The sequence below is a fragment of the Salvelinus namaycush genome, chromosome 24, assembly GCF_016432855.1.
Source record: "Salvelinus namaycush isolate Seneca chromosome 24, SaNama_1.0, whole genome shotgun sequence".
NCBI classification, from domain to species: Eukaryota; Metazoa; Chordata; class Actinopteri; order Salmoniformes; family Salmonidae; genus Salvelinus; species Salvelinus namaycush.
The window spans coordinates 15,340,903-15,362,107 of NC_052330.1; the positions used below are offsets into that span (position 1 = coordinate 15,340,903).

The 21,205-nt window shown below is 48.6% G+C and overlaps 1 protein-coding gene across 1 annotated transcript in view; it reads right to left on the reverse strand.

The window, feature by feature from the left end:
• Nucleotides 1-21,205, reverse strand: part of LOC120019300 (nuclear receptor coactivator 1-like) — a 28,097-nt gene that overhangs the window by 1,871 nt on the left and 5,021 nt on the right. The window contains exons 2-17 of the mRNA XM_038962602.1: nt 20,049-20,215; nt 9,444-9,550; nt 8,719-8,896; nt 7,509-7,688; nt 6,939-7,040; nt 6,535-6,675; nt 6,073-6,220; nt 4,777-5,866; nt 3,766-4,252; nt 3,447-3,602; nt 3,202-3,319; nt 2,878-3,046; nt 2,276-2,581; nt 1,205-1,303; nt 514-901; nt 99-270 (exon numbers count right to left, since the gene is read on the reverse strand). Of these exons, the coding sequence (XP_038818530.1) occupies nt 99-270; nt 514-901; nt 1,205-1,303; nt 2,276-2,581; nt 2,878-3,046; nt 3,202-3,319; nt 3,447-3,602; nt 3,766-4,252; nt 4,777-5,866; nt 6,073-6,220; nt 6,535-6,675; nt 6,939-7,040; nt 7,509-7,688; nt 8,719-8,896; nt 9,444-9,550; nt 20,049-20,215 (4,008 nt within the window). The remainder of the gene's footprint in view (nt 1-98; nt 271-513; nt 902-1,204; nt 1,304-2,275; nt 2,582-2,877; nt 3,047-3,201; nt 3,320-3,446; nt 3,603-3,765; nt 4,253-4,776; nt 5,867-6,072; nt 6,221-6,534; nt 6,676-6,938; nt 7,041-7,508; nt 7,689-8,718; nt 8,897-9,443; nt 9,551-20,048; nt 20,216-21,205) is intronic.

The window sequence follows — 21,205 nt, forward strand, 5'->3', positions numbered from 1 at the left end:
TAATAACCATCTGACCTTGTATTTTCTATGTAAATAACAAGTCAATAACAGACTATGCAATTTACACATTTACACAGGCATGGCTCTGGCCACCTCACCTGTTTCCGCCCATGCCAGCTTGCTGCCAACTCTTCATGTCAGGTGACTGGTACCCAGGAGGCTGGGCCTGCTGGAGCAGAGGACTCTGGGAGGTGGAGTTCTGAGGGGACAGCAGGGGACTGGTGGGGCTGAGCTCTGTAGGGAACGAGGGGTCTCCTTGCTGGACCATACCTTTGAGGAGAAGGACAAAGAGATGCTGTTAGAACATTCTAGAGTCTAGACCATTTTGATATTTGTCAGCAGCACTTTATTCCATTTTCTATTGAACCTGTCTGCACACTACTTTTTGATATTGACAATCTCAGCACATTATATGCTATTTTGATATTGATATTAACACCACATTGTACTGACAAGTTCAGATGTTATAGAGACAGTGATTATGGTGGATTCCCAGGTAGCCTAGTCACTCACCTGGTCCTCCAAACTGCTGGAAGAGCACAGGCTGCACCGCCGAGTTCACCGCCCCCCCAAACTGTCCCTGCATCCCCCCCATCATAGTTGCTTGGCTGCCCATAGGGCTCTGGCCCGACAACTTGGGGTCCTGGGTCCCTCCCATGGGGTTGAATAGGCTGGGGGAGCTGGGTGGATTCCCTGGCATGGGGCTGTAGCCTGGAGGGTAGCCAAACTGTTGTTGCTGTGGCTGGGGTCCTGTTTGTCCCCTGGTGGCCCCCATAGGCCCCCCGCCCCCCATGCCCTGCCTCATCAACATGACCTTCTGCTGCAGGAGTTGTCTCTGGCGGTGCTGGAAGCTATAGAGCTCCCGCTGCCTCTGGGCAAGCATCTGGGCGTTCAGAGGAGGCTGCAGGGACAGAGAGAAAATAGGGGACTTTTTATCTGCAAAACAGCCCTCATAGTTACCCAAATTAACTAGACCATCCGAAATAGACTGGAAGGAACTATATTCAGAGAGAGGGAGAGGCGGATGGAGAACAGAATAGGGCACTTAGTTTTCATACCAATAATTCAGTGTAACTAGCTACAATGCGCAGGACTTCCTCAATACACACCATGCCGCAATACAGAAATAGAGGAAGCGTAAACACTGAGAACAAGAAAGAAGGAAGCATGAGCACATGATTGTGAGTTCCCCAAAAACACTCACCTGAGAGGGCATCTGAGGCTGCTGCCCTCCCTGACGCATCCCCATGGAAATGTGAGCTTCCCCTGGGAACGGGCTCATGGCAGCCAGCCTGTTCTGCAGCTGAGAGAGAGAGAGGGGGGGGGGGGGGGGGGGGGGGGGGAGTGAGTCACACGACTGATAGAGGAGAGAGCAGACTCAGAGTTGAAATGATAAGAGAGACGAGAGAGGAGGGAGTGAGAGCAGATAGAGAGAAGAGAAGTGATTGAGAGAGAAAAGGGACTGATGCGGGAAAAGGGGAGAATGAGAAGAGAAGTGGTTGAGAGAGAAAAGGGAAATGGGAACCTAATATTTGATAAAGAGAAGTGTGAGAAGACCAGTTATGAGAACAATATTCTTAATATCCTTTACTTTGCCATGAGGTCTTTGAAATCAACCTGATCAGCTAGCAGAATAATCACTAAAGTCAGAATAATCCTCTCTCTCTCAGCATAAATGATAACAATCAATCACTCTAAATGTACATACGGTTCAGTACTCCCCTACCATAGAGGGGCTTGTAGCAGCCCTTTAGTTCCCCTGTTTGTTCTTCTGTACCATAATGGAGCGTAGGAGGCGCTCCACCTCACATGACTACCCATTTCACCAAGATAGCTAGCTCTGCTTAGCCACACAACACAATGGCACATTAATACAATGCAGGGCTGCCTGAGATTTACTATTGCTGAGCCAGTGTTTAACGAGCACGGGCTCTGACTGGGATTAAAAGGCAATGCTGCGTGACACAGGCTTCATTAACATCAACAAGGCCTGTTAAAGCCCACCCCCTCCTGTGTAGAGGAGAGGAGGGAATCAACTATGTCCACATTAGAAAAGTGGACCAGGGGAGTGGATCAGGGGAGTGGACCAGGGGAGTGGACCAGCCTGGGTAGGTAATCGTGGTCCTCTTGAGCAGCAGTGTCTGTTGGCATTTAACGGATCCATTTAGTGCACACACCTGGTTTTATTTAGCTTAATCTGGTGTGTTAGGGCTGTGTTGGAACAAAAGTCTGCAACCCCTGATGTACCCGCTTTGCCCTGCCCAGCCCATCCCACCTGCTGTGGGCCCTGCAGCCTCTGTTGCAGCTGTAACCTCAGCTGGTTGGGAGGCAGCCGGAGCTGGTTGGTCATGCCAGGCGCTCTGCCCATGCCAGGCCTCAGCATCATGCCCCCAGGGAAGGCCCCCCTGGGTGCACCGAAGCCCCCCATACTCTGCACCCCTGCTATCTCTGGAGGGAACTGGGCAGGGGGGCCAGGGTTGAACTGAGAGGGGTAGCCGGGCAGCTTGGGGTCCATGGAGATGGGGGTGGTGGCAGGAGGCTGGGAGGGGAACCGTTGAGGGACGGGGTCGAAGCAGCCGCCCTGGGGAGAGGAATGGTCAGGGTCAATACTGGGTTAATTACAGTCCAACAAACACCCCAGGACCAAACAAATCAGTACATCAAGCATGCGTCAATGATTGCACTACTATACTGATGGAAAGAAACTATTCTGTGGTGCTTTGGACAGGAATTTCAATTAACTCTCTTTATTTAACGCTCATTCAGCTCCGTAGTGTTGTAGAGTATGACAGTGCCTGTCCTCTTCCATATATATGTAACAATCGCAAAACTTAAAAAAGACAAATACAATCTACTATCATTCTCCTCCTCTGGTACCTTCACCAGCTTGTCGATGCCCAGGGCTCGGTCCAGCTCAGCCAGCTCGCTCTCGTCTGTGCCACTCAGGAAGGACACCAGCTGGTCCAGGAGGGCCTTCTCGTCATTACGCCCCTCGGGGGTGGTGGGGGGGCACAGCAGCTCATCCAGCGGGCACGGGACACACTGCCTGCTCCACACACAGGGGGAGTCCGGAACATGGGAGTGTGTCGATGCAATATAAAGACGGGCAAGGTTTGTTTCTGTGTGCCTGTGCATTGGAATGTGAGCAATGAGGAATGTATGTGTCTGTGTGTTTCTTCTACATAGAAGTACTATACTCACTCCTGAGGGGAGGCCAGAGAGGCTTGCACAGGGTTTCCCATGCCTCCATCAAAGGACAGAGTCTCAGTCAGGGCCAGGGTCTGGAACTGCTGAGAGTCTGTCTCCATCTTAGACAACGCTGGAGGACAGCACAACACACTCTTAATGAACCACCAAGAAACAAACAACTAACCCATAGATTCCATTTTATTATGTAGTAATTATGTAATTCCAGATATTTGATATGAGCGTATTCTGGTTCATACCGGTGTTGGAGTTAAATGAGTTCATTAGTCCATGCTCTTTAAAGGGGCTGCTGCTGTCTTTGGGTGTCTGGAAGAGCTCCCCTTGTCCCGGTCTCTGGCTGGGGCTGCAGAAGTCAAAGTGTGACTGGTTCTGCAGGCTGGAGCCATCAGTGAGCCCTGCAGTCACAAACAGACACATGGTCAGGACAAGTCATTTCCTGGGAGGCCACACTAAAAATGAAAACAGGCAGCATACAGTGGGGTGTGGAGTCAGGGGCCTCTCGCCCTCTGACCCTTTATCGTGACCCCTCACTCCTGACCCCCTTTATTCCTGCCGTACCTCGGCTTGGTCTTCCGGGAGGCTCCCTCTTCACGGTCACGGCCTTGGCCTTAACAATGTTTGCCCCACTGGGCTGAAGCTGGGTAGGGGACTGAAGTAAGGTAGGGGACTGAAGCTGGGTAGGGGACTGAAGCTGGGTAGGTGACGGAAGCTGGGTAGGTGACGGAAGCTGGGTAGGTGACGGAAGCTGGGTAGGAGACTGAAGCTGGGTAGGGCACTGAAGCTGAGAAGGGGACTGAAGCTGAGAAGGGGACTGAAGCTGGAGATGGTTCTGAGGTTTGGTTTGAAGAGGTGATTGGAGCCAAGGCTGTGTCTGAGGCTGTGGAGGTGAATGGAGCCGTGGTTGAGGTTGGGTTTGGCTATGGGACGACAGGGCTTGGGTCTGGGGACCACCCTGCTCCTCGCTGCCCTGCTTGGCCCCTGCGGGGCCCCTGAGGGTGGGCAGCAGCTGGCTTAGAGGGTCCAGGTCAGCAGATCCACTGGGGAACTGAGAGAGAGAGGGAAAGGGAGAAAGGGAGAGGGAAAGAATGAAAGGGAGGGAGAGGGGGAGCAAGAGAGAGGGACAGAGAAAGAGAGTAAAGGTCAAAGAACTTCAAAGGCTGCTGCTGGTAGCTCTGTGCTGGAGAGAGACAAAGTTGAAGAGCAGGGGCCACAAATGAACACAACTAGCTTCTGCCTGAGGGCAGTAAGGGAGTGTTACTATGGGCTCAACGTAAATAGAACAAATACAGCAGCGAATCACATGCTCCCTTTAGAAGGCAGCAGCAGCATCCACTCAGACAGCCAGCCACTGTGACCACCCCAGCAACAGAAGTCCTAGAAGTCCCTAATCCTAACTCCCGGCCCTAACCCTAAAATCTAACCCTAACCTTAACTATAACCCCAAACTTAAACTGTCTGAGAGGTCTGCATGTCTGGGACGTGATCTTGCTGCATCTGGATACTACAGGGACTGTGTATGAGGTGTGAGCTGTAGACTGCAGGTGGGAGGAGTAGGGATGCAGACAGTACCGGGTCTCTGGACGGCCTGCTGTCTGCAGGGCTGGGTTTGGGCTTGGGGCTGGCGCAGGCTGCAGCGCAGGGCGTAGTGTCCCCGCTGGCCCTCTTCTCAGTCTTGACCCGGACCGTCTGCAGGCTGAGAGCAGCCGGAGGGGGCAGGTCGCCCAGGTCCTTCTCATCCGTGTCCAGGAGGAAGCGCAGCAGCTGGTGGTCCTGAGGGGTGGTGGGGGGTCCGTTGGGGTTGGCGGTGGCAGGGCTGGCAGGAGGCTCCTTCTTGATCTCAGACTCCTTGCCGTTGCTGCCCTCAGCCGGGCTGCTGTTCTGCAGGAGGCGGTGGAGGATCTTGTGGCGCTCCGTCAGCGTGCTGTGGGAGGCCGGGCACTGAGGGATGGAGGTGGGTTTGGTAGATGTGTTTTTGGGGTCCCTAGGCACCCCCACTCCGCCGTTGTCCAGGGGCTGGTTGAGTTTGGGGTTCCCCCCTAGTTTTCCTTTAGCCAGGTCCTCTCCGCCCCCACCTCCTCCTCCTCCCTCGGGGGGCTTGGCGGGGGGAGGGCGCGCTGGGGAGCTGGTGGGGGTGCTGGCCTGCCTCTGAGGTAAAGGGGAGGGCAGAGAGAAACCCAGGGGGGTCCCTGCTCCACCGTCCCCACCAGAGTGGTGCCGGCTGAGGATTCCACTTCCACCGCCACCAGCTCCACCTCCCAGGGACGGTGCCGGAGAGTGCAGGCCAGGGGTGGAAGGGGAGAAGGGGTTCCCCGGGACACGCGGGCAGCCGCCCAGCCCCGGACTGGCCCTGGGGGGCCTGGGCGACATGAATGAGGTAGGGGTGGCAGTGAAGGGGCTTCCCAGGGGCGAGGGGCTGTTGACCTGCTGAGGACACATCCGGTTGGGCGTCAGGTACCCTGCTGAATGGCTGGTGGGTGTGGTGGGGGCGGTGGTGCTGGAGCTTTTGCCATTGTTGAGATGGAGGCCCAAGGTGGGGCCTGGGGCTTGGCTGGCCTCACTGCCCGAGGGAAGGGCAGGGGAGTGGGAGGGAGCAGGGCTCCTATGGGTCAGTAGAAGGCTGGAGTTAGTGTTTTCCTGAGAGCTAGCAGTGTTGTGTTCCCTACAAAAGGAAAACAAGAGCAAAACATCAGCTGGGTGAGAGAAATATTCTGGAAATGTATTTTCTGTTTACATTGTTTACATCTTGTCAATTCCTACCATTCCAACCATTGTTGATTGGCAATAAAGACATATATTCTACTTGTTCCATATGACTTGCCAGTGTGTGTGTTCATGTGTGTGTGTGTGCGGTTGTGTGCGAGTCACCTGTCGATAGTGTGAATGCCCATGATGAAGGGCTGAACGTCATGGTTAGGGGGGCAGCAGAACTTGCAGCGGGTCTGAGCGCTGAGGGGGGTCCCATCGCTCAGGTTGAACCGGTAAAGAGGGCTGATGGCCGTGCCATGAGTCATCACTGGCAACACACACGCACAAACAACAATTGAGCTACTTATCAGTGTGGCGTTCTTTATGAAATAAAAGAAAGATGTTTCTGTAATGGTACGATATGGGGGTACTGTGTTGTTACAGCCTGATTATTGACAATAGTACAGAACGTTTCTTTCCGCTCTCTCTTCCACCCCCCTTCTCTTCCTCATCCTCTCCCCACCCCTTTATCTTCCTCATCCTCCCATTCTCTCCCCACTCCCCTTCCTTATCCTCCCCTTCTCTCCCCACCCCCCGCTCTTCCTCATCCTCCCCTTCTCTCCCCACTCCCCCTCTCCTCACCCTCGTGGAGCAGCTTCTTGGCGTGGGAGGGTTCTTTGCCCTGCGGCTGGAAGAAGGCGTAGATACACTTCCTGACCAGGTCCTCCCAGCCCGGTCGCCCCGTCGCCCGCAGAGCACTGGTCTCTATGGAGATGATCTTCCCTGGACACACACACACATCAGTAACAGTGGTCTATTATGAGGTCAGATGTACAGGAGTAGTGAGAGCTGAAACCCCGTCCTTGCCTTTCCTCTCTAGGTAGGTTTACCAACAAGCCTGTTTATTGTGTAACACTCTCCAGTTAGTCCACCTTCTGGAGCAACATGAAAGCTCTCTAATTTACAAATTGGAGAGTGTGTGCATGGAGTTTTTGTGTGAGAGGGTAGAGTTGAGAGGTAAAAAGTGAGAGGTCAGGGATTAATACCTGTGGGGTCCTGTTTGGTGATAAAGGACTCAGTGCGGATGGCGGGTAGCTGCTGGGGGCGGGGCATCGGGCAGGCTATGCAGATCAGACAGCTCTGCAGGTCTGGGCACAATACAGATCAAAGGTCAGAGTTAAGCCTCTAACGTGTGTGTGTGTGTGTATGTGAGACTGTGTGTGTGTTTGGGTGTGTGTGTGTTAGCTGTAATAAACAGGGCGTCACCATGTCTAACTCTTTCTCTCCTATATGGCTCTGGTCTCGTTAGGACAAGGTAAAGACCAGCGTGATGTCATGCTGCTGACACACCTTTTTGAATGTGTATGACATGAGTGTGTATGTAAACATCTGTGTGCATACCTGGCATGTATCTGTGTATGTACAGTAAGCTGTATGTATCTGTGTATGTACAGTAAGCTGTATGTATCTGTGTATGTACAGTAAGCTGTATCTGTGTATGTACAGTAAGCTGTATGTATCTGTGTATGTACAGTAAGCTGTATCTGTGTATGTACAGTAAGCTGTATGTATCTGTGTATGTACAGTAAGCTGTATGTATATGTGTGTGTGCTCACCATCTCCCTCCTCCGGCATGGCTTTGGGCTGGGAGACAGTAAAACACTGCATGATGTCGTACTGCTGTCGTGCCTCCTGGTTCTCTGAGTCCACCTCATCAGGAGGCCTCTTTAGCATCCGGCATTTAAATGTGTTACTGTTCCTCCGACTCTGCTCCTGGGGCCACGGCACCCCGTTCACTACGCACACACACACATAAAGACAACATCAGTAACGGTGTAGACAGACACACACATCATTAGGAACAGGGACACACACCACTACACAGGACATACAGGAGAGTGTGTGAGAAAGAAAAGAAAGGATGAGGGAGACAGGATGACAGAGGCAGGTAAAACCAATGTGTGTGATGTAATAATAATAGTTTGAAAACAGACAGGATGACATGTCTGGGGCAGAGAGAGAAGAGGGGGATAAGGAGAGAATAAACGAGACAGTAGTAGTGAGGGTCTAGTGAGTTTAAACTGAAGACAGGCAGGCAAGTAGTTGACGTGTTAACCTCTGCTGGTATTAACCCATCCTGCCTTCCCTAGTCTATATAGAGGGATTATTGGGGGATTCATGGAACACTGACCCTCTGTTGGCTCTGTTGACTCCTGGTTACTATGCTCTTATAGCTGTCACATGATCTGTGACAGCTATGATACTGTACCTAGAGGCAAAGGTTCCTCTCCTCTCTTACCTCCTCTCCATCCTTAATGGTTATGTACTCTTATAATCTCCAGTCGGCACAGCCAGAAGAGGACTGGCCACCCCTCAGAGCCTGGTTCCTCTCTAGGTTTCTACCTAGGTTCCTGCTTTTCTAGTGAGTTTTTCCTAGCCACCGTGCTTCTACATCTGCATTGCTTTCTCTGTGGGGTTTTAGGCTGGGTTTCTGTATGGCACTTTGTGACAACTGCTGATGTAAAAAGAGCTTTATAAAATACATTTGATTGATCCCTTTCTCTCTTACCTGTCATCTCCCCTTTATCATGTTCTTCTTTTCCTTCCTTCCTCATCTCTTTCCTCCTACTCGACATCAACCCCTCTTTCTTGGTCATTCTCTCTTTTCCTCCCTTCTCTCTCTTGCTTCTCATCCTCTCGTCATCTTCTTCCACCTCTCCTACCTCCCCCTCTCTCCTTCCTCTCACCCTCCTCTCCTCCCTTCACCATCATCTCCTGCCTCATCTCATCCCCTCTTCTCTCATCCACCTCTCCTGTCGTCCTCACCGAGGCTCTTGGGCAGCAAGTTGCGGACAAACTCGCCGTGGTCTCCCACATGGAGGATGCTGTAGACGCTGGAGGTAATCAGCTCTTCCTGGGTGTAGCCTAGGTAACCCGTCACATTCTCCGACACAAACACCATCCGGCCCTCGCGGTTCGCCACAAAAAAGAAGCCGTCCAGAGCCTGGCCCGAAACAGAGGGAGGGACAAAAGAGGAGTGATACGGACACCTCCGGAAGAAGGGGAACACAAAAAGGGAGAAGGGGGGACCTCAGCCTCTCTCTCAGCCCCAGCCTCAGGGAAAGTGGGCCAGGAACTAACGGGGCATGCATACTGACACTGGGCCTCACTGGGAAACTACCTCCTGAGAACCACACATACAGTCACTGAATCACTCTGGACAATACAGAGAAAATGTTGAAGACAGAGAGATTCTAACTAAATTGCTGTCATCCCTCAAAATTACATTTGAACTTTTACACAAAAACAACACTTTATCTAACTTTGTATGAATCTACTGTGAGCAGGTGCAATCTAATTACTACCCATGTATTTACTAATGACCAACCAATAAGATGATTATCTTCTCAATAAGATGATTATCTTCTCACGAAAGAGTACCTGTGCTTTAGAAAGCGGCATTACTGAATTATCCAATCAATGGATAAGTGGATACTTCCTGTGTCTCTCACTGAAATTCAAATTCCACCAACCTTTATTGTTTCACTCACCTCGAGCAGCAGCGGCCCCAGAGCCTCTTTCTCCACCATCCCCTGACTACTGGACGAGATGTCACTCTTCTGCACCTCATCTTCCGGTGACATCATAGCCGCTTTCTCTGCAGGGGGCAAACGCACACACAGATCTTAAGAACAGTTCCAATACGGGGGGACTGAACATGGGGTGATCAGCCATTGGTAGCATGTACTTTTAGTCTTCCTTATTTTACTGACATCAAACATTACATAGGCATTATGGAATTACTTAGTAACTCCAAGTAATAACTCCTAAGTAGCTTGTTATATAAGTTATTCCCCTCATAATGAAGCTGGTATTATTCAATAGAGAGTAATGAACTGTGTGGGCTGTTGATGAACTGTGTTCTGATGACATCAGTCCAGCTCAAAGGGTTAGGGGGACTCAACACAGCACATGACTACAGCATTCTGTAACTGTACAGCAGCTAAAGCCAACGACTGGAAGTGAGCGGGAAACGGTCTGTTTATTCTGGCATGGACACCAATGAATACTGCTTGGAGCAGGGTTTATAATTAAACCATACCCCATGTAGATACATATATCATGTGAAAAACTCTTAAAAAGCCATTCAACAATGACCCAAATCTCTTCTTGGACCTGGTGTTAGCTTTTACTTAGGACAAAAAGGGCCAAAGAGAGTGATGAGGAGAGGGAGCCAGGGAGGGGGATAGTGGATCTGTGTATTGTCAAGTGACAATGTTTTTTTCTCTTCTTGATCAATGACCTGATGATAGGCTGCTGACGCCCTGGCCTGGCCCTGGTGTGGACAGAGAGAAAGATGCTGATCTGAGAGATGATGATTGGTGCCTGAGGCCAGCAGGGTGAAATAGATTACAGATACAGAGAACTAGACTGATCAGAGAGCGAGAGAGCGAGGCCAGACCTGCCATCACATGTCATTACTGTACTGTAGGCCTGACAGAGAGAGAGAGAGAGAGAGAGAGAGAGTGAGAGAGCGAGAGAGAGAGGCCAGACCTGCCATCACATGTCATTACTGTACTGTAGGCCTGACAGAGAGAGAGAGGCCAGACCTGCCATCACTGTACTGTAGGCCTGACACACACACACACACACACAGAGAGAGAGAGACAGAGAGAGAGAGAGAGAGAGAGAGAGAGAGAGACAGAGGAGAGGAAGAAAAATACAGTAGGCCTAAATATATAGAGAAAAGAGTGCAAATGAAGGAGAAGATAGATACAGCGAGAAGGAAGACATGAGAAAGAGGAAAGGATTAAGGAAGGGAGGACAATAGAGAAAAGAGGAAAAGAAAGTGTCCCAGTCTATCTGTTAGCCAGCCTGTTACCCAGGGTCTCTGGGGGTGGCTCTAAATATACAGTCTGTTGTCAGAGAGGCTGTATTATTCATATCCAGTACCTATCAGCACCCTCACACTGTCCTCAACTGTCCTCACAGGGCAGGACTACCCTACAACCATAATGAGGAGAGGACCTCCCTCGCCCCCCCTCCTCCTCCTCCCCCTCCCCTCATTCCTCACTGACTGGGCCCAGTCTTGGCCGGTGACACCTGATCCAGTCCCACCGAACTGCCCTCCCCTACCTTCAGGCTAAGCTCAAACCATACACCCCCACCCCGAGTACTTGGTTCGGCCCCCTCTGGTCTCTTGGCCCTCCCACCCCTATTGGAGGGCAGCTCCCGCTCAGCCCAGTCAAATCTCTTCTGTCCTGGCAACCCAATGGGGAACAAGCTTTCCCTTAATGTCAGGACAGTGGAGTCCCTACCCATCTTCCGAAAACGTCTGAAACCCTACCTCTTTAGACTATCTTAAATAAATCGCAATGACGGCCCCCACCCCCCTCATACAATTTTAAATAACTAAATGCACTTGTCTTTTACTACTACCACTGACTTTGCTGATAACTACTTTATTGAGGGAATACGATTGTGATATGTTGTTGTCTCACGCAGTTATCGTAAGATGAATGCAGTTATTGTCGCTCTGGATAAGAGCATCTGCTAAATTACTAAAATGTAAACGGAAAATGTAGGTCACGACCAGCGTGATGTCAACACGCAGCGCTCACTGTACAGACATGTCCCCACCAAGTAGCCAACAGCAGGAGCAGAGAGTGATACTATAAAGAAAGAGGAAGGAGAGAAAGGAAGAGGAAAAGAGGAAACAGAGGTACTTTTCTCCGTACTCCTGACCACACCAGTCAATCTCCTCCGTATCCTCTCCAGGGAGAAGCAAACAGAGAGGAGTGTATATTTATGAAGCGCAGGCTGGCCGGTGCCCAGGTCTTAAAATCAGGGTGGCGAGAGAGCACATCACTGTGAATCATGTGTGGTATTCCAGGAGGCCAAGCACTGAAACCAAAACCAAAACACAACAAAGTCCCGCCGTAATTAGGTTATTGACAAATCAACCAGGGCTAGGTGAGGACTTTATGGTACAGAGACATGAATATCCTGCAGCAGGCCTGCTGGTTGGGCCGCGTGCTGCACTACTCCTCAGATACACTACTCTACTACTTTCTGGTTGTCACCAGAGCAGTGTTTAACTTCCCAAGTGTGCAAATGCATGGGCAATTCCAGTTGTTTGGAATTGGTGGGGCTAACAGGATACAGGGTATTTTTCTCCTGTTGAGGATGTGATTTTCTTCCCAAAATAGTTAACACATCTGGAGTCTTCTGAGAAGTCAGGGTCTGTCCTTGTCTATCTCAGAATCAGATAGGAGAGGGGGAGAGGGTGGAGGGGGACACAGAGGGGGCAAGAGGTGAAAGAGGGGAGAGTTTAGAGGGCGAGAGAGAGAGAGCGAGAGAGAGGGGCACAAAGGAGCGGAGTGCGGCCCTAGGGATAGGAGGGGGAGGGGTGAGCATGAGCGGTGTGTGTTCCTGGTTCTCCCTGCGTAGGGGAAAGGGAAGCTGGGCTGTGCGAGGCCCTCTTGCACAAGGTCAGGGATCTCAGCCATTGGCTGCTCTCTCACACATCCCTAGCTCTGACTGACATCGCAGGGGCCGCTAGGACCCTGACAACCTCATGCCATTGTTATGTCAGCTCGAAGTAGGCTCATGCGGGGGGGTGCATAAAATAAACAGAGGATCTCATCTCGTTCAACAACCCCCAAAGCCTTACAAGGAGGAAAACACACACACCCTGACCCTAATGTTTCCCTTCATTTCACTGAGGCTGAAACAGGGAAAATGGCACCTTCTACACAGCACAGAGGCTTTTGGAGAGCCACCGTTGCGTGTGCTAATTCTGGTGCAGGCAAGTGAGCGCCACTGTTTACTCTTACACTTCTACTCCACTGCGTCTCCCTGCCTGCCCGCTTAAGGCCAACACCAGCCCTCTCTTAGTCCGTTGGGCCTCCGGTACTACCCTATTCCAGATAGGAAACCAGGGCTGGAAGGAATATTCTAATTTACACCAACATTCTGAGTCTCCAAGCCTGTTTGTGATTATGGGGATCAGGGCCAGGAATTAAAATACGTTTGAGCAACTACGCCTTTCTGTTAGGCAGCCATCTTAACGCCTGTGGTGTGTGTCTAATGTATATACACTACAGTGCTGCTTAGAAACGCCCACTGCTTGTGTGTGTCCATACTAACAGGATGCTTGATGGGATCTCTGATGGCAGGGAGAAAGCTGGGTAAATACATACTGAACCATGTAGTCTCTTAGACACAGATCTTGGATCAGCTTTCTCTCCCCAAATCCTAACCTTAAACATCAGAATGAAAAAGAAAAACCTGATCTTAGATCAGAGCCTCAGGGACAACCTCATCATCATCCTACTCTAACTGCTTTAGTTTCCATCCAGGCTATGAGGGTTATTATTCCAATGGTGTGGTCGTAACATAATGATCAGAGGGGTCTCAAGTTAAATTAAAATGTTAAGGCGCGGACCTTAATCGGACACGGTTGTTTGCAAGAGGGATTTAAAGGCTTGTAAAACAAAATCTCCTCCATCACTTCGATCTAGCCCATCATTTCAAAGCCTACAGGTTCCCATTCCTAGTAGCCAAATACAACTACATTACTACTACATTGGTTTTGATTTATGACCTACACTCTCAGAAAGAAAGGTACTGAATTGTACTTAAAGGGGCACAATCTCTTCACTGTAGTGGTACCTGGTAAGGTACGCCCATTGCACTATTAGTTACAGATACTTAATTGTACCCCTGCAGTTCATACCTTTAGGGGACAAGACAGTATAATTTTTACAAATAAACGCAGCAAAAAAAGAAACGTCCTATCAGTGTCAACTGCGTTTATTTTCAGCAAACTTATATGAACATGAACATAACAAGATACAACAACTGAGACATAAACTGAACAAGTTCCACAGACATGTGACTAACAGAAATGGAATAATGTGTCCCTGAACAAAGGGGGGGGGGGGGGGGTCTAAATCAAAAGTGACAGTCAGTTTCTGGTGTAGCCACCAGCTGCATTAAGTACTGCAGTGCATCTGCAGTACTTAATGCAGATGCACTGCATGGACTGCATCAGACTTGCCAGTTCTTGCTGTGAGATGTTACCCTACTCTTCCACCAAGGCACCTGCAAGTTCCCGGACATGTCTGGGGGGGGGGGGGGGAATGGCCCTAGCCCTCACCCTCCGATCCAACAGGTCCCAGACGTGCTCAATAGGATTGAGATCCGGGCTCTTCGCTGGCCATGGCAGAACACTGACATTCCTGTCTTGCAGGAAATCAGGCACAGAATGAGCAGTATGGCTAGTGGCATTGTCATGCTGGAGGGTCATGTCAGGATGAGCCTGCAGGAAGGGTACCACATGAGGGAGGAGGATGTCTTCCCTGTAACACACAGCGTTGAGATTGCCTGCAATGACAACAAGCTCAGTCCGATGATGCTGTGACACACCGCCCCAGACCATGACGGACCCTCCATATCGATCCCGCTCCAGAGTACAGGCCTCGGTGTAACGCTCATTCCTTCGACGATAAACGCGAATCCGACCATCACCCCCGGTGAGACAAAACCGCGACTCATTGGTGAAGAGCACTTTTTGCTAGTCCTGTCTGGTCCAGCAACGGTGGGTTTGTGCCCATAGGCGACGTTGTTGCCGGTGATGTCTGGTGAGGACCTGCCTTACAACAGGCCTATAAGCTCTCAGTCCAGCCTCTCTCAGCCTATTGCGGACAGACTGAGCACTGATGGAGGGATTGTGCGTTCCTGGTGTAACTCGGGCAGTTGTTGTTGCCATCCTGTACCTGTCCCGCAGGTGTGATGTTCGGATGTACCGATCCTGTGCAGGTGTTGTTACACGTGGTCTGCCACTGAGAGGACGATCATCTGTCCGTCCCGTCTCCCTGTAGCGCTGTCTTAGGCGTCTCACAGTACAGACATTGCAATTTATTGCCCTGGCCACATCTGCAGTCTTCATGCCTCCTTGCAGCATGCCTAAGGCACATTCCCACAGATGAGCAGGAACCCTGTGCATCTTTCTTTGGGTGTTTTTCAGAGTCAGTAGAAAGGCCTCTTTAGTGTCCTAAGTTTTCATAAATGTGACCTTAATTGCCTACCGTCTGTAAGCTGTTAGTGTCTTAACAACCATACCACAGGTGCATGTTCATTAATTGTTCATGGTTCATTGAACAAGCATGGCAAACAGTGTTTAAACCCTTTACAATGAAGATCTGTGAAGTTATTTGGATTTTTACGAATTATATAAAGGTACAAATGTGAATTTTTGAGGTACCACCACAGTGACAAAGCGGTTTGTTCATTTGAATAGGCACAAATTGTCCTCTTCTTTAAACCAAGTGCCTCAAGTGTACACGCCTCTCCGCCATACACCAATGTAGCAAATTCAGGGGGTAGCCCCACCTGGGACTCAAACCTGGGTCCTGCGACAAGCCAACAGTTTAACCATTATGCCAAGAGGTCTGTGTTGAGTAAGGTCTGTAAAATATTAATTACAGCTATTTACTGTCACATGTTATGTTAGCCTTTAGAGCTTTAATTAAGAAAACCATAAACCACTTAAACACTTCGATTCAAGATTAGCCCCCCAAAAATAACTGAAAGCCACGCCCCCCACGTATTTAAATTCTGTAAATAAAATGGGCAATTCTTCTTCATCATTGTACCTTATGGTGGGTACAAATACTTTTTTCAATACAATGTTAATTTGTAGCTTTTCTGCTTAGCCAAGGTTAAGATCAGTACCATCAAGAATCATAAGGGTACACATAGGGTACACAAAATACAGTTTCTTTGAGTGTGTGATGATTGTACCTTTATATTCCAAATATTTGGTACAAAAATTAACCATTATACTAGATTATCCGCACATGTTGGAGCTAGGAACACAAGCATTTCACTACACCCGCAATAACATCTGCTATATATGTGTATGTGACCAATACAATGTGATTTGATTTGACAAGTACCCTAAAAGGTAATGAACAGTACAGTGAGATGTGTATTTCTGAAAGCACATTATCTGTATTTTGATATTTTTGTACCTCAGGGAACAATCCTTTACCCTAACTTAACCTTTTTCTAAGAGTGTGTTAACCCCCAAACACATAGAGCTGAGAATGATAACAAGATGGGTTGGGACCCTGAGACAACACTGGCTAGATGTCAGGGGCTGGAGGGAGGCTGCCTTGTGAGAAGCTCTGTTAAAAACGGGTTAGAGGTCATGTCCAAACAGTGTTAACACTCTTCTGCTGAGGTCAAGTTCAGAACCCAAAATGTATTCAGGGCTCTGGTTAGGCCTAGAAACAAGCTGATTGTACGCTTCAGAGTGGCTCAGGCCCTGGGGATGTAGAGATGAGGGGGTGCTATGGGGGCCTTTCGTTCTACCTATAGACATCATGCTTCAGCATCTAGTGTGGGGATGCTTTTCAGCGGCAGGGACTGGGAGACTAGTCAGGATCGAGGTAAAGATGAACGAAGCAAAGTACAGACAGATCTTTCATGAAAATCGGCTTCAGGGCGCTCAGGACTTCAGAGTGGGGGCGAAGGTTCACCTTCCCACAGGACAATGACCCTAAGCACACAGCCAAGACAACACAGGACAAGTCTCTGAATGTCCTTGAGTGGCCCAGCCAGAGCCTGGACTTGAAGCCGATCAAACATCTGGAGAGACCTGAAAATAGCTGTGCAGCAACGCTCACCATCCAACCTGACAGAGCTTGAAAGGATCTGCAGAGAAGAATGGGAGAAACTCCCCAAATACAGGTGTGCCAAGCTTGTAGCGTCATACCCAAGAAGACTCAAGGCTGTATTCGCTGCCAATGGTGCTTCAACAAAGTACTGAGTAAAGGTCAATACTTATGTAAACGTGATATTTGTGTGTATTGTGTGTAGATTGATGAGGGAAAAAATATATTTAATCAATTTTAGAATAAGGCTGTAACTTAACAAAATGTGGAAAAAAGTCAAGGGGTCTGAATACTTTCCGAATGCACTGTACATTACTCATACTGTTTTGATGAATAAGTCATCAGATAAAAAAATACATGGAATGAAACGCTGCCACTGACAGCAATCCACCCAATTATACTATTGTAAGATGACTTTAACGCCCCCATAGTCATTGAGCAACTCTCGGCAACTTCATTGGCAGCTTACAGCAATATTCTGAATACATTTGTTGTGCATGTTTTCCTCAGTCATCTGAATGTCCCCCTTAGTTCATAGAACTGTAGTTATGTAAGTAACCTTCGATATCCGCTATTAGTGGCTGGGACAAATATAGCGGGAAAAGCGCACATCTTGAAATCATGTCCCTGCTTCAAATTTGACTATCTTTTGAGCTATTATCGACTATGTCCCATTCCTGAAAGCTCAGACTCTCAAGAACACATACGTATATTATGCTTCCATCTAGGACGCACCAGATGTGCAGGACTCATTAGAAGAGGAGTTATGGATCTGAACAGAATAATTCTAATACATTTCTGATGCATTTCAATCACTCCAAAGCATACTTCCTTCGGAGTGGAACTTGACATTACATGATTTGACATATCTTTGTATGAACTTTTATTGAGATATTGGCAATAAGGCCAGAATCAAACTAGTTTGATTTGTTTCTGACACAAATAACTTGATAGTGAATAGATTGATTAATGTATGAATACATTTGACATCCTGTATGAATAAATTTGACTCTGTAACCCCCCCCTAACCACTGTTCTCCGATGGGTATGGCAGCTTGCCCAGTGTGGTTGTTTAAAAGTGTCTTCCTCAAAAATATTAGTGAGTACTACCACTGCTGTAGAGTGACACCTATGGCTAATCCCATACTGGCAGTGTGCAGGGATTGACATTAAAGTCTGAAAGGCACTTGCCCTTCGGGAGTGCTTCATTTGAGCCGGATCCTTGCGGAACAGGATCCGGCATCTCTCCGTTTTTACAATTTTGTTTCCAGGACCTATTTGGCCAGATCCAGTAGGCTTCCTCTACATGAAAAAGAAAAAAATCAGGTTGCAATGTAAAATTCTTCATCAGAGTTAATTCTCCTGCCCCCTAAATAAACGTAATGTGAAAATGTAGATTTTGGTTTGCGCAACATTATAGCCTATCTGTGGATAGTGTTTATTTTTCCCAATCATAAGGCCTATAGCCCGGGAACGCACGGCAAATCTGTCTGGGAACGGCATTCAGCCAGAACAAGTCTTTTGAAATAGCTCAAAAGCAATCGCAGGAAAACATAGGTTGGAAAGCGAATGGTTCCTGCTTCAAAGAAAAGTCTGATCTGACAGTAGGCTGACAAAATATTTTATAAACTTCCAAACAGGTCTATCGAGTAAACATTGTTTTACAAAGTAAATCAAGAGAGATAGGCTTTTGGCATGAGAGTATTGGCCATTGTCGGCAAGTTGAGCTGCACATCATTGGGTAAGTCAGTGAAAGTGGAAAGCTTTTCTAGGACTATAATTTCCTGTAACTGTCATTTCGATCATTTGTTTGGTATTAAAAAATATTCTATTAAAGTCTCCAGTCATATAAAATGACAGAATTGTATGAAATGTGTTTATAAAAGGCCAAAAACTGTTCCCCATGTGAGCACCTTCTTTAAGGGCCTCTACTCTAATGCTCTATGTCACTACGCAAATGTGATGATATGCATGCACTGCTTTATTATAAAGGTGGGTTTTTGCCATCCTTTCCGGTACCTCAGAGGCCCCCCAGGTCATCCCCCTCTCACAATCACTTTCTGTTCTGGCACCTAAACATTTACAACTTAAGCACTACCCTTCGGAGAAGTCAATAGTAGTTTTTGGTTGCTCGAAGATTATGATCTTCTGACAATGTAAATGATCTATTTATACACAGAAGTACCATATACTGCATGCCTTTCTCCTATACATTAGGGGAGGAATCAGAAAGATCAGTACTGGAATTCTTTGTGCTCTGGTTGTTATCAGTAAAACAAATCTCAGAGCAGGCTCAACTTGCCTGACTGCCATAAATGCCATGAATTGTCTGTCTTTCACTTAAATAATGCGGAGGAACCAGAAAAATCAGTTGAGTTTTGAGTTATTATATATATTTTTTAATTATTCAGCTTCCCAGTGGGGAAACCTCAGAGCAGGCTCAACTTCCGCGATTGCTCAGTTCACCTGCCCCAGGCAATAGGCAACCCTTAATGTCAATCCCTGGTGTGTGTCTGAGCATGTGTGTGTGTGTGCACTGAATGTGTGTGGGTGTGATTAGTGTGACCTGGAACAAACACCAATGCTCTGGCTCTTATCGTTATATGGCTTTTCCATTGAACACTGACCAGTTACTGATTAAGAGACGATCTGGGAGCACAAGCGCCGCCACCGAGACCACGTAAGTAGAACTAACTGGGAGAGCTGAACTACCAGATGCATAGAACTAATGTAAGGGAACTAATATGTAAGGGTACAAAAGATGCATGCAATGATACATAAGCATCAGAGCAATATGGGCCTATAGAGAACAGAGATACGGCTCTGGTAAGCATTAAGTATACTAACATAGGATGCGTGTGGATGGATATGTAAGGATCCATAAGACGCAGCAGAATGGCGTCACAGCTTTCAGTGAGTTAAAGGTGGGATTAGTCTGGTTTGTCATTCAGCCCTGTGGACTAAGAAGCATGATTTCCCAGGGGTCCCTACGGCTGGGCAGAATTCACCTAGCAACCTAGACGTCTTTAGAGGGAGTAGGAGTGGGTGATTGAGGGAGAAAGAGCAAATGAGTAAAGAAGTGAGGGGGGGTGAAGTGACCATGTTGGTCAGTAAAGTGACTGAGGGGAATGAGAGTGAGAATGGGCGTATGTGTGTGTTTTTTGTTTTACTATCCTTGTGGGGGCCAGAGGTCATCACAAGGATACTAAAACAAGGAATATTCTGACAAGTTGGAACATTTGTCCTGTCTCCACAGGGAAAAAGGCTATTTTAGGCTTAGGGGTTTGGGAAAATAGGATTTTGAAAGGGAATCAATTGTTTGGTCTCCACAAGGATAGTAAAACAAATGTGTGTGTGTGTGTGTGTGTGTGTGTGTGTGTGTGTACTAGAGAGAGAGCAAGACAGCGCATGTGTGTATGCAAATGAGTGTTTCATTAGTGAGTGAGAAAGTGTGTCTAATGTGCTGTTGCTCACCCTGCTCGCGCCGTTTGATCTGCTGGATCTGGTCCACGGTGCTCTTGAGGATGTGACACTTGTCTGGCTGGACGTTGAGGCTGGCGATGTCGCCCATGTTGGCAGACAGGAGCTCGGCCAGCTCGTCTATGTAACGACACTCCAGCTCCCGCCGCCGCTTCTCCACACTGCAAGGACAGCCACACACACAGTTTAGGTTTATTTTTGAGAAATGTTCATAACTTTGCTGAAAGTGATTTTATGGCGTGTTAGCTGCAACCAAATGAATCCTCCTTCGCAACATAAAGGATAACTTGACCTGACACAGAGTCCATGAAACACACAGAGTTCTAGTTCGAGAGTACAACTGACGCGCGCAGGAGTTGAAGTATTTCCTGAAGGACAGGGGACAAAGACGTGAATGAGATGACATTGTAGAGTATTGGAACGCAGCCCTGGGCTCATCAGAGAGTATCCAGGCAGACTGTCCGCTGCTGCTGCTGGGTTGGTACCAACGAGTACGGGGAAGGATGGAGGGGAGAGGAGGATCAGGGCTGGGGGGGATCTACAGGAGCAGCGGGCCTCTCAATAATTCATGGCTTATATGAGGCCAGCACATAGACAGAGAGAGGGGTGGGGGGGGGGGGCGGGGGGGGGCGGCAGTGGGACCAGAGCAGAGAGCTGCAGGAGAGACCGGCGCTGACAGGGCAGAAAAGCAGACCAGTGCAGAGAGCGAGAGAACAGCTGAGGAGAGGGGGATTAACCCTGCTGCCAGTGTGTTATTGTTCCACCTAGCAGGGCATCAACTGAAATGCTATTCTCTGTCTCTCTCTCTAATCAAAGCTCCCAGGGCTGTTTGGAACTCAGTCGCACATGTACACACAGGGGATGCACTCAGATCCACATCCGCACTCTAGCAGCAGCCCAGCAGCTAACTGAGTTATCCTAGCACTGAAAGCCCTAGCTGAGCTGAGCTGAGAGCAACCCTGGCTAAGAGCTGAGTGACTACTAGCTCTGCACTGACCATGTGTGAGATATTAGAGGAATGCAGGGACTGACTACGGCTTGGCTTGACCTTGTTCTCTCAAAAAAAATTGCCCGCTGAAGCTGAAAGTAAGTTGCAGAAGAAATGTGGTAAACATGATAAAATATGAGTGATAAAATGGTTGGATACTTGG